At 37.9% G+C, this 13,225-nt stretch overlaps 1 protein-coding gene across 1 annotated transcript in view; it reads left to right on the forward strand.

The window, feature by feature from the left end:
- The first annotated feature begins 9,183 nt into the window (after nt 1–9,183).
- Nucleotides 9,184–13,225, forward strand: part of NOX3 (NADPH oxidase 3) — a 38,947-nt gene continuing 34,905 nt past the window's right edge. The window contains exons 1-4 of the mRNA XM_053973711.1: nt 9,184–9,228; nt 9,900–9,995; nt 10,198–10,308; nt 12,085–12,169. Coding sequence (XP_053829686.1) covers nt 9,184–9,228; nt 9,900–9,995; nt 10,198–10,308; nt 12,085–12,169 — 337 coding nt within the window. The remainder of the gene's footprint in view (nt 9,229–9,899; nt 9,996–10,197; nt 10,309–12,084; nt 12,170–13,225) is intronic.

Consider the following 13,225-nt stretch of genomic DNA (forward strand, 5'->3'; position numbering starts at 1 on the left):
AGAGGGAAGTCATTAAAGGAAAAGCAAATTATGGGATGGTGTAAGTCAAAATCTGTTCCTTTAGAGCTTTAATTATCTACCCTCATCATTGCTTTTCGCTTGTAGGCTCTTCTGCCCCATCTCACTCAATTTACACCAGTCTGGTTCAGCATCTACATTCAGGGATAAATTACATGTTTTAATAAATACGCCCATTCTCTGACAGGCTCAGTTTACAGCCTGCTACTCTGTGATGTCACCAAACGTAGGCCATCTGTGATGGAAAGTTCATTCACTACCACAGTCCTGACTAATCTGTCTTGGAAGCATGATCTGAGGAAAGCTACTTGTGATTTTAGAAATACGGTAAGAATTTTATGCCAAACATTTATTTTTAAGGATTATTTTATTTGATTAAATATAGCAGTACATACTGTTGTGCACAGAATGATTTATATGGTGTGCCTGAAATTACTTTTATTGAGCATTGTCCATGCAGTTTCAGTTTTCAATGTACCGTAGGCTGTCATTTGTAGGTTTGATAGTTCATTCATATTTGTAGGACACTTCATGTTCCTCAGCAATCATCCCGTGACGTCTTTAAGGTCTGGAAACCATCACTAGATCAGTTTACCCTTGATTTATATTCTCAAGGCTGTCACCACAAGAAGTTCTAGGATGTGGTTCATTTATTTGTCAACTGAAAGCTGACATTCTTGAACACTGCTCCTGGGAAAAGGGTGAAAGATATTTAGAATTGAAGTTTTTCAAAGGATGGCATTATCTTCAGCCCTGATCTTTGTGGCCATCTTCTCTACTGTTACCAATTTTTCTACATGATTTTTGACGACTGGTTCTGGTGCATTTTCCTCTACTGATTTTACCAATGCTATAAAGCAAGACATATTCCTACTCCTACTCAGGACTCCCACAACCATTTAGCCATTGTCTCGCCCACTGTAATAAGCCTTCAGAATGAGTCCGTTTTCTGCTCAAAACCACAAACTTTTCTCAAGTTGCTGCATGCCAGGAAACAAAGCTTCATGCTGTGTATACAATTTTATTCTTACATATATAAACAGACATTCAGAGTGCATTTTGTTTGAAATGGCCCAGGCTGCAGGATGAAACAGCATGTGAATGTGTCTGCCATTTCCTCCCCAGGCTGGGCAGGGGATAGACACGCTCCCTACACAGCAGACCCTGTCCCAGGGAAAGTTCCCAGTCTCCAAATATGAGCCATATCCTAATATGAGCCATAATGTCAGGACAGGGACGCAGGAGCAGGTCTGACAAGCTATGGTAGCAGTTTCCCATTTAAAAAGTATTAACACTACATGAGCTCAAAAATCTTTAGAAGACAAATAATAAATTAATAAATTAAGCAATAAATCTCTTGTCATTTTCATTTTTGTTTCTTGCTGTCATTCTCTCAAGTGATCTATCTAATCACATTAAAAACATAGTGATTACATATTACCATTTTCTTTACTATAATAACAATTGAGAGTGGAGTTTTAATGTCTTATATGAAGAATGTTTTAGCTTTTTTCAAAACAGCATACAAATAGCAAAAGACTTATGAACTGCTTGTAAGCCACAACCTGTTCATAGTTGCTGTTACTCTTTGAAAAGTCACTTAATCTCCCTTTCATCTTTGTCTTACAGAGTTTGATATTAAGACTGAATAGAAGTATTTGAACAGCATTTTTAGCATGGCAAGAACCACCAAAAATGAGTGTATGTTTTGAATGAAAAATACATTATTGTATAATAAAATTATATCATTATAGGAATTAAAAATTATAAAGTACATAGAATTCAAATACAATGAAATGAATATTGAAGTAAATGAAACAGAACATTTGAACTGAATTGCTGTTAAAACAATTTTAAAATTAGCATGATTTTAAATAGGTTTCCCTCAAGGTTATATTTCTATAAAATACATTATAAAAATGTTGCTCAACTTTTAAATTAGTAGCAGTTTACTTATAGTCCTTTAAGTGTCTTTTAATTTTTTTATTCTCAAACCATAGGCAGTTGTTAGAACCTTTACAAGATCTGAAATGAGCAATATCTGAATATAAACCAACTTTAATCTCTTCTGGTTTAAAGCACTGTGTTGGGAAAGCCTTTAAAGAAACTGAATTCATTAGCTTAAGTTGCAACTACAGTATAAACAGGCATAGATTAAATACTATAATCACCACGTCCTTGCCATTACCTTTATGTTCATACTTACAATAAGGCAAATTTACAGTTCCATAGAAATTGCAGGCATCTCAAAGCCTAGAAGAACTTGCAACGTTAATGTAAATTAGGAGCAAAATTATGTAAGGGGTGACTTCCTGGAATCCTGGTGAGGGGCGATGCTGGTGGACAGCAGGTGGGGGGTGGGGAGCGGGTAAGGCCGTGGGGCCAGGGCAATGGGGTGGTGCTGCTGGAGGTGCTGCATCAGCAGGGACACTGCCGGTTGCTGACTGGCTGGAGGAGATGGGAGCTGATTTTGCTGCTTGTGTTCTTTCTTCATAAAGCATGGCACTGGGCCAGCCTGTGTATGCTGTGGATAGGAGGAAGAAGTCCCCACACCACACCTAAAGGGGAAGGGAGGTGAAAAAAGAGCCTGAGCTGGTCTGCTGCTTTGTTTTCCATGCTTAGCCTTATGCCCCCACAGATTAGGAATTACTCCATTACAGGTGCAAATGAATGAAATCAAGGTCTTATTAGAAGGAACCACTCACAATTTAAATGCAAGGACCAAATAATGAGATGATTTAAACATGTGCAGCCACTAAGGCTTTTATCCTAAAACTTCATTTATTTCTTTGTCCATGGCAAGTTAAATCAAATGTGCCACAAATTGCAAGGCTTCTTACCTACTTGGCACATTGGCATGCGACATTAGAGAAGTCTGGCATAGGACTAATTATTCTTAGTTGCAAAACCACTGCTTTTAGAATAGATTTAGGATAGGGGAGAAATATGTGGGGAGAAAATGTTGAAAGGCAAACGGCATCAGTTGGAAACCTTCACTCACAAGAGCCCTGTTGCTTAAACCATGAAAATACTTTTTAAATATGTCATCCTCCCATTTTTTCTTTATTCATTGTTTCTTCACCTCTTCTTCATATATTCAATCCTCATTACTCACCCCTGTCTATGCCTCTTCATGGCTTCTTCCCACAACAGGGAGATACTTTATAGACAGTGCCACCAACTTATTTGAATTTCAGGTAATAGAGGCAAATAACATTTTACTGGCAGAGAAATAAGTCCAGAACACTTACAGCTTATGCTTTTATATATTTCTATACTGCAGAGTTAAAAATGATGGGCTGTAATTACTTTAAAATACAATTTCCACTTTGAACATCCTAGAAAAATGCTTTCAACTGGGTGAACTCTTAGCTCTTGACCTTTGTTCTGTGCACACTTGTGAACAGCCATCTGGAAAGGTTGTACATATTGTTACTCTTCCTGCATGTGCATATGATTACTGACACTAAGGAGTACATAGGAGTGACCTTTTAATGCTCCTATGCTGGGCAAACTGTATTTAATTTTTAATTTAACATGAAACAGGGTTTAGTAATAATCTCAGAATGAATTTAGGAAAAAATATAAAGTCTAAATAAGGAGAAATCATTCACTGAAAACCATTCAGATAACATGCCGTTTTACCAACTCTGGTCATTTTACTACTATGCAAATAAGGAATTTGCATGATGATGTGTTTATAGCAAAATGATTTGTAGCACACAGTCATAAAAACATACCTATACACAAGTCCTTATATTAATTCAATTTAAGTCTTTATTTGTGTCATTGCTATTTATTTTAAGGATATATGAAGTCTCTTAAATACCTATGAGTCCTTCTTACTATTTTTGGTGTGTCCAGTGAAAAAACACTGCATCAACCAAAATTGCCATAAAATATTCCACTGAAAATACTCAATCTAGCACTCCAAAACATATCCTCCTCATAAAAATGGATTGCTAATGAGACCACAAAGTTCTGAATTAGAGCCAGAAATAAAATCAGACTAATCTAATAACTTCTTCATGAAAATTTTAACAAAAGACAAATTAATTTAGTTAAATTAAATATGCACATAGTCTAGGGTAAGAAACTTCAGAACGCTCTCTTCATTTTGTTCTGGTAAACTAAATGGAAAATTCAGACGTCCAAAATGTCTGACATTGGAAGGGACCACTGGAAATCTCCCTGTTCAACTTCCTTCTCAGAGTTCAGAGCTGGATCCTCTACACCAGGTTGCTTGGGGCTATGTTCAGATGGTTTCTGAGTATCTCCAAGGAGGGGAAAGTTTCTTGATGTTCAGACAAAACTTCCTGTGTTCCAGTTTGAGCCCATTGCCTCTGATCCTGAGTATCTCTGAGAACAGTCTGGCTCATTTAGTTTGGACCCTCCCATCAGATATTTATACATACCAACAAGATCCCCCTGAGTCTGCTGTTCTTTCTACAGGCTGAACAGTTTCTCAGCTTTTCCCCTCATGAAGGATGCTCCAGGCCTTTAATAATCTTTGCGGCCCTGAGTGGACTCATTCCAGGGAGTACACGTCTTTCATGCACTACGTAGCCCAGCTCGTTGTAAAATCATACTGACTGTTCCCATCTTGTCTCAAAACGGTTTCCAGATAGATTCAGTCCATCGTCTTCCTTGGGACTGAGCTGAGCTGAGGCTGACCACTTGCTCTCTTCCAGCCCCTAGGAGCTCACCCAGTGGCTTTGACTTTTCAGAGATGATGGAGAGCGTTCTCACAGTGACAGCAGCCAGGTTGGCACTCCTGCAAGTGTTCCATTAGGCTCTGAAGACTTGCATATGCCCAGTTGGCTCAAATGCTCCCTAACCTGATTCTTCTTCACCAAAAGTACACCTTCTATACTCTAGACTTTTCAGCTTGTCTCGGGGGCCTGGAATAACTGAAAGTCAGTTTTACCAGTAAAAACTAATGTGAAAAGGGGTCTGAGCTCCTCAGCTTTGCCATGTCCTTTGTCACCAGGTCTCATCCTTAATCTGACCAACACTGGAGAGCATGGAGAGGATTAGATATGTGCAGTAATATTAAGGAATTGGTTGTGTGCTGATGTGGAACCTGAACAACCCTTTTATACCCATATGGAGTCACTCTCAATAATTTCTCCATTGGTGGTGCCCTGGTTCTGGGGGAGGTAAATCATGGATGTTACTCATCCCTTTTTCCTCTGCTCCTTGTTCTTCCCTTTTCTCAACTCATCCTTAAACTGTTTTCCACAGTATGCTGCCTAAAAAACAGCTAAAAGAAAAATTCTTCTGAGTAACCTGTGGACACATCTATTTGTACAAGATTTAAGCTGCTTTGAAGGATTGTTTCCTGATATTAAGGTGTAAAACAGCTCTTGTGGGAAAACTAGAATTTTGCACATGTAATTAGGAAGGCATGATACTTTATTTCTGGAGATGCATAGTCAAGAGCTGGGAGATTTTGGCACTTACTGAAACAAATAGCTTTTGAACATCAGAAATTGCGCCTGAATATATTTGGATTACAGTGTGAACATGGCAATAAAGGAGTCCCTTGAGAACAAAAATATATGGATTCAAATATTAATATTTTTTGTCTGGGAACTGGTTATCTATAACTATAGTTAACTATATAGTTAACTATAACTATAGTTCCCACAGTGGTCAGTGACAAACTCCCTTTTAGCCTCCAACATGATTCTGATCGCAGACCCTTTCCATTTTTGCCATGCTATTGACTCCTGCTCTTGACTCTGCAGGCATCCCTGGCATACACTGTGATTCCAGATCCTGGCACTGCCTATCCGGTGAGATATCCCTAATGCCAGTATCAGGTCTGCTAACAGAGGGACAGGAGCTGTTTTATTGCACTAGTTTATGGAATTCAAGAGGAGCTGGATCTACAACCAGAACTCTTTTATTCTTCTTTTTAATGGGATTATGAAATTTTGTTCTGCTTTTCTGGATAGAAACAGAATTTTTCTCTGAATTTTGTGCCTTGTGACAAATGACTGAGTTTGTGGATATAGTCAATACTTGCAATACCCTTGCTAATTCTGCCAGCTGCATCACAAGTGTTTTGGTAACTGCAGTTTTTTTTTTGTTGTTGTTGTTTTTGCTCAAGCCCACATTTAGGGCCAAGATTTTTAATATTTCATTAAAAAATAAACATACTGTTACTGACAAAAAGCTGAAAATGAGAAGCCAGATGCCCTTGAAGCCTCAGAACTGTTCCCCAAACTGCAGACTCTCTATTTCTTACTTTCATAAATTTTAGAGCATTCTGATGATTTTTGAATCTCTGGCACTGACAAGGCTGGAATTACATTAGTCTTTTAGAGCTTTGGGGATTTTGTGAATGTTCTCAAACTGCAACACAGTTCCCCCATCCATAATGTGAGTGCAGTTTATAAAAGAAAAAGAAAATCCATTAACATTAATGAGGCAGTTAAATATAAAAAATAAAGCCTCACTATGAGAAAATCTCTAAAAATTATATAGCTGGTTTTTAATGCTACTAGTCACTCAGCCACTGTTTATGGAAATTCAATGTTCTTTTGTAAAGCTAGAATCAGAGCACTACAGAAAATATGTACTTTGACCTCTGTTCCCTCAAAGTTGTCTTCATAGGGGAAAACAAACAAACAAACAAAACCCAAACCCCCTCCCAAAAACCCCAAACAAAACAAAACAAAACAAAACAAAACAAAACAAAACAAAACAAAAAAAAAAAAAGGGGAAGGGTTTGATCTCTAATTAACTTCAGCAGTTTCTCTATTCACAAAAGTGAATGTTTTATTCATTATATTGCTCATCTTCTTCATTCATCAAAGACAAATCTGCCTTTAACTTCTTGAACATTTTTGGGAAATATTAAGACAAGATAATGCAAAAATTAGAGAACACAGAAGTGCCACCACTTTGTACAGACTAATACAAAGCATATCCTCTAATACAGTCAGCAATTAAATGGCTTCAGCTGGTCTGCAAACTTACAGCACTCTGAGTCTCAGAATCACTTGTTTATCCGTCCATGAAAGTAGCAGAGTGAAGCTTATTAAGTTCATCCAGGTTACTAACAGACAAGCACACAGGAAAACTGTGAAAGGGCTAGGGCAGAGTTCGGAGATAACTGAAATGATTTTGCCTTTGAGAAACAAGGCAGGCATATCTAATAATAAAAATAGGATAGCATAGCAAAATGAAATATCTATAGGTATGTGTGTGCAGTCTCACGCTAATAATTAGTCTTGCAAAGGGTAAGCACTGTTCAAAGTACTTTGAAAAAATTACTAACAACCTCAGATAGAGGTTGCTGTCAAATAGAATAGAACTAACAGTGATTGAGGTCTGTAGCAGTAATTGATACAAACATTGACATTAATGCTGAGATACTTACATGGAACAATTCAGCACCTCATAAACCTCTTTCCATGCAAAAACTGACCTTTTAAGCTAATGAGAGAGTTGCTTGTCTCTTGTGTGGGAACTCAGCATGGCCAGTACTGCTTTCTACCCAACTGCTGGAATGAACGCCTTTTAATCCTTTTTCTGTCTTTTTTAGGACAGTTGTAGCTCATAATGATAAAACAATAACAAAATGGAATACCATTACATCTTTAATCAATAAAATGTCCTTTCCTGAGTCTTGTCTGAATGGTTTGTGCTAGAAATTTGCTGAGATCACTGCAAATCAGTGTAATAAAATGATGTTGACAAGTTCCTTTGTACAAAATGAAGTAATAAAGAGCTTTTCTGTTAACTTTATGTTTTTATTGAGAGATGCCATACTCGAGACCACACATATTACCATTATATATGAAAAAAATCATAGATGTTTCAACAGACAAAATGCAGTTGATTCATTAGCTCCTTTAACAGGACTGGCATCTGGAGCACATGAACTTCAAAGTCAAATACTGTACTGAGATGTGCTGCTTTGAAGTACAGCTGCTGATCCAGACAAATTTTGGAGCCTAAACCAGCATATGAATCTGCTGTACTCTGAAAAAAAATCTATTTCAGATGCCAGTTTTAACTCAGTTTAGAAAATTGCTGTCTGGATCGGCTGAACTTCAAAGACGAACATCGCAGTACTGCATTTCCCTTTGAAGTGCAGCTAATCCAGATAGTGGATTTTCTCTCCCTCCTATTTTTTTTTTAAGTAGTTAAAATTGGCATCTGACCTTACTAGTATTTCTCCTTACCATCTGCACATTCTTCTTCTCTTCTCCCTTGTTTCCTCATCTTTTGACCTCTGAAAAACACAGCAAGTTTCACTAGCTTGTTAGCCCCTGCACTACCAAAGCTACTATAAAGGGGGTGGTTGTGGGGACAGCCTATATCGAGTTACATAATGGACAGCAGCCAATTACTGCACATGGCTTGTCATGAAGTTTGTTAAATAATACTTAATTTCACCATCCAAGAAAAATAAAGCTCAGAGTAAATCCCTCATAAATGTTTGCATTCAAAGCATTTGTAAGACAGTCCCATGATTCTGCTAACTCATATAAACAGCCATTAGCACTGGTTTAAAAAGTAGCTGAGCTTGATAGCATTTCAACTTTCAGAAATTTTCAGTTATTTTGTCACAGAAAGGTCTCCTTCACAAGCAAGTCAGGAAAGCCTTAAGGAAATGGTTTTACTAGAGAAAGAATGAGACTACTACAAGCAGAATTTGTACAGCTTCTGGCAAGGGGAACCAAGGGTAAATGCAGTGCCCTCACCAGGACACACTCTCATATTATACACACATCAGGGATACTGCCATTTGCTACTGAATTAAAAGACAAATCATGAAGAAATGTTGCAACCTGTTCAAAAGACAAAAACAAAGGAAAAAAAACCCCACCCAAATACATGCTAGTACAAGAGGACAATTTAATGACAGCATCTCTCATTTGCTGAGAAATAACTCTGGAGAGAAAAAGGACTGGACAATGACCAGCATTTTATTTACACAGATCATGAGACATGTCACTTGGGTGATCTGTTCTTGTCAGGCAGTCTTTAATTAGAAAATTCCTAGAGAGAACTCATGCTCCCACTAGGTGCTTATTAAAAACTAAAGACAAAAGGAGTCGGTAGAAAAGCCCAAGGAATGGACAGAGAACTCAAGTTACACTGAAAGGCAAGAGTCAGCTACTGCTAGCATAGAGAGAGACACTCAGGATGGGATGCTGGATTTTCAATGAAAAACTCTCAGTGCTGTTATTAGTGAGTATTTTTAGCATTAAAAAGTCTAATTGGATATATATAAATATTTTAAGCTTGTTTAAAAGACATTTTATGGTTTGCTTACAGTAATACTCCCAAGCTTAATGTAAAGCTTGCTATAAAATATTCAGCAGCCTTTTTATAACTAGTCTTAAAAACAATTTAAAGTCTTGGTGTTTTATTTTTAATTATTTTTAAGTCAATGTGCTTTAATCCTCAGATAAAGGGAGCAGGGGTTTGCAATTAGAATTGAAATTATATTCTGATTTATTTTCAGACAGTTTGGTGAATTGTATATGGGAAGCAGAGAAAGGAATTTCCTTAGCTCTTAATTCCCTCCATTTCTGTGATTTTATAATTTTAGTGTTTACTTCCTTTTTAGAGACCAGGTTAAGGCCTGTGCTTAAAAGCAAGTTTACCGTGACACAGCAAACATCATTGATATAATTTACTTGAGATCTGGGGTAGGACTGTAACCCTGAATTTGCTAAAATACAGCCTCATTCCAGCAGGCATTTTTGATTTCTATCATCTGCGATCAAGAACTGCATTGCACACTGATTTTGAAACATCTCTCAGATTCTCTTAAAACTATAACCACAGCCAGTTTTTTTAATATGCATTAAAAAATACTGTAAATATCACTAACCTGTAGTGTTTCTGCTTTGTAGCTGGTGTGGCTGGGACTGAACTTTTATTTGTTCATTGATACCTTCCACTGGTATGAAGACGACAATGCTTACATTTATACACGGATTATGCTGGGAGTAAGTACAAGTTTGATGGTTAAAGGGCTTCACAAGAAGAATGTATTCATAGTCTAATTTTATTTACATCCTTCATAAAATTTTTGATGCTTCAAAAGTAATTTTCCCATATAAGAGCATTATATTAATATAGTATTTTCTTTATTTTTCTCTTCCTATACCAAGCTTGTAATTTAATTTCTTTATGCTGTTATATATATAGTCAACCCTGGCTTGGGCAAGAGCTTCTGCAACGTGCCTTAATTTTAACTGCATGCTAATCCTGCTACCAGTCTGTAGAAACCTTATTTCATTCTTAAGAGGAGCAAGCATTGTAAGTACCATTTCTCAAATAGCCATATTATTCTCTCTTTTTTATTTCTGTAGTTCAGCAGTATTATCCATATCAAACATTTTCCAAGGAATTTTAATTTTTGATAGAGAAGCCTGTACACTATTGCCTAGTTATTACCATTTAAATTGTCAGTATTCATGACTGAAGAGAAACAAATGACTTGTTTAACACAGTGCTCTAAATGCAACACTGATTTTGGCAGCTGCTGCATAGCATGGTGTCATGAAGAGAAAAGTGAGAAGCCACAAAAAAGGGACGTAATAATGCCACTTGGCCAAATGGAGAAAATTCATATCCATCATGTGTATCCTCTGTAGATGCAAAGTGAAAATCAGACAAATAAAATGTCCAGATAGATAAAAATGTTCTAAGGATAACAATGAACATGTTTAAATGCTTCTGTCTGAGTGGCCACCATTCAGGTCTTCATTTGAGGTAAATGCATTTTTGTAACAGGCATTCACACTGACCTTGGAATCACGCATAGGAAGTACTTAAGGCTTCTATTAGCTATACCTTCAACTTGTATTGAATTATTAGAGTCAGAGCAATCCCAATGCCACATGTTTGGGTAAAAAATCGCTGATCACTTCATGACTCCAGGAACAACAGGAATTTAGAAATGCTATTTTATAGTAAGATGGTTCTTATTTCAGTTCTGCCATTTCTTGTTTCTGTGATTTTTAGGCTTAGATGTTGAGCAGTCTTTAGGCTGGGAATCAACACTTATATAATTGCTTGAGTTCAGGAGTTGAACATTTACAAAAAAAAAGGAGAAAAGGTGTCCTGGCCTTCTGAACCAGTTTGTGAATCAGCACAGGATATATGCATGCCCACTTAGATGCTGAGTTAAAAGCGCAGAGAACTGGAACTCTTCTCACAGATAATATTTGGCTATTCTGGACAATATTCTGCTCTTGAGGAGCATGGTACAGAGCAACTTGACTGCTCCAGCATGGCCAGCACCGGGCTGGATCCAGAGCCTCTCCAAGGAGGTGTAGTGTTTTGACATCACATGCTGTGGTGCTCCAGATTTTTTGAATACTTAGCTGGAAAACAACGTGGATACATGTCAGGATCTTTGGCATGGCACCATGCCAGGTCATGTGAGCAATCCAGACACCCACACCACCATTCAGAGACTGAATTCTGTCCATGAGTGCTGTCTGGGTTCCAGCAGAGCATGTCAGTTTTGGCTCAGTACAGCCGGCCCCTGGCCCCAGGCTGGCTCCGCACTGGGGCGCCCAGCTGGCTGTGAGCACACCACTGCCGAGCCCTTCCAATAATGGGAGCACGGCTCAGTAACACATCAGCATGCAGCCACCTGAGGTCTAGACAGCCTCACCCTCCTGGGGTGTGCATTTCCTGAAAGCAGAGAAAATGCTTTCATTGCAAGCTGGCTTTGCCAGCACTTCAGCTCTGTTATGCTAAGCTCACAAAGCAGTGGTGGCCCAGCCTGGTGTCCTTATACCTGCAAATGAGTTAATGTCAGCTCAGATAAACCACTCACAAATCACAGCTAAGTGTGGCAGAGTTTTATCAAACCCTTTTTTGAGCCCCTATATAGGATGAATAACTTGAGAAACCCTGGAGTGCCACTCAGGAAAGTTACTTGAGTCCTAAAACTAACCCTAAACTTCCACTGAATTCCTTCAGCATTCTATTTTCAAATGTACTGAACTCTTCTCCTCTCCAAAATGTGAGACGTAAACACCAATAGGAATAATATAAAACAAGTTCTGCTTTTTCACCAAGTACTGTGGAGGAGCATTGAAGAGACAACTTGACAAAAACATCACATTTCACAAGATGGTTGCCTATGGAATAGCGTTAAATGCAAGTAAGCTTTTTTGTTTTTTTTCCTTATTTGCCTTTGAACTGCTTTGAATTTCATAGTGATTCTGCCTAATGCTACAATCCCCATCAGCCCTGAGATGTGATATTTTAGTGCAATCATTTGTTGACTGCAGCTTTAAATGTGTGTAGGAGTCCCATCTTTTAACCATTAACCATTTGTAATCTTTTTTGCTTGAGAAGAGTTTGACTGTTAAGGAAATAAACTTTCAATCTGAATAGTAAACACCAGTAGCCACTTAATTAATCTGAACAAATTGTATGTCCTTAAAATTTAGTGTAAATAACTTTCATTGAATCCCTGAGGGTAGATGTTTGGGGAGATGACATAGCATTACTGTCTGATTCTGTAAGGAAATGATGCTTATGAGTCGCACAACAAATCTGCCCACCAATACATCTTCACTAATTTTTCAACCAGGTACTAAATTTATTCTGAATTTGAGAGAGGCAGGTGTCTCAAAAACAATGGATTTCTAGATATTTATTTTTAGTAGGTGACTGATCCAGGAAATTAATGGCCCCCTTGAGGGGAAAACAACTTGAGATCAAAATTTATCTATTCTGTTGGTCCTAGTGACTTACTGAGGTGCTTGTTCACCTGGCTGGGAAAAAGACGTGGCACCTTCCTGTTCTCTAAGTAGTAAAAGGACCTGGAGAAGTCTGTAGGAATTCAAAGGACATGAGGGGAGCAGGAGATAGCTTGAGGAAAAAGGATGTACAACAACAAAAGCCAGTGTGAAGAAGTACATGAGCACACAGAGATGGAGAGGTATCTGTGATAGATATAGATAGATGATAGATAGATAGATAGATAGATAGATAGATAGATAGATGACAGTTCTCTTAGAAAATGGGAAGGAGACAGAGGAATTAATCAGGGCTACTTGCAAGTATGAGACATTGCAGGGTAAATGTTCTACCCCCTAGGCTGTCAGGGTGGATTCTGGTCCCAATATCTTTTTCAGCCTGAGTGAGGGAGCTACTTTTGAGTGTCTAGGCTGTTAATGTCCTCATGCCGTGAGACAAGAATTTGAAGTCA

The sequence above is a fragment of the Vidua macroura genome, chromosome 3 (assembly GCF_024509145.1).
Source record: "Vidua macroura isolate BioBank_ID:100142 chromosome 3, ASM2450914v1, whole genome shotgun sequence".
NCBI lineage: Eukaryota > Metazoa > Chordata > Aves > Passeriformes > Viduidae > Vidua > Vidua macroura.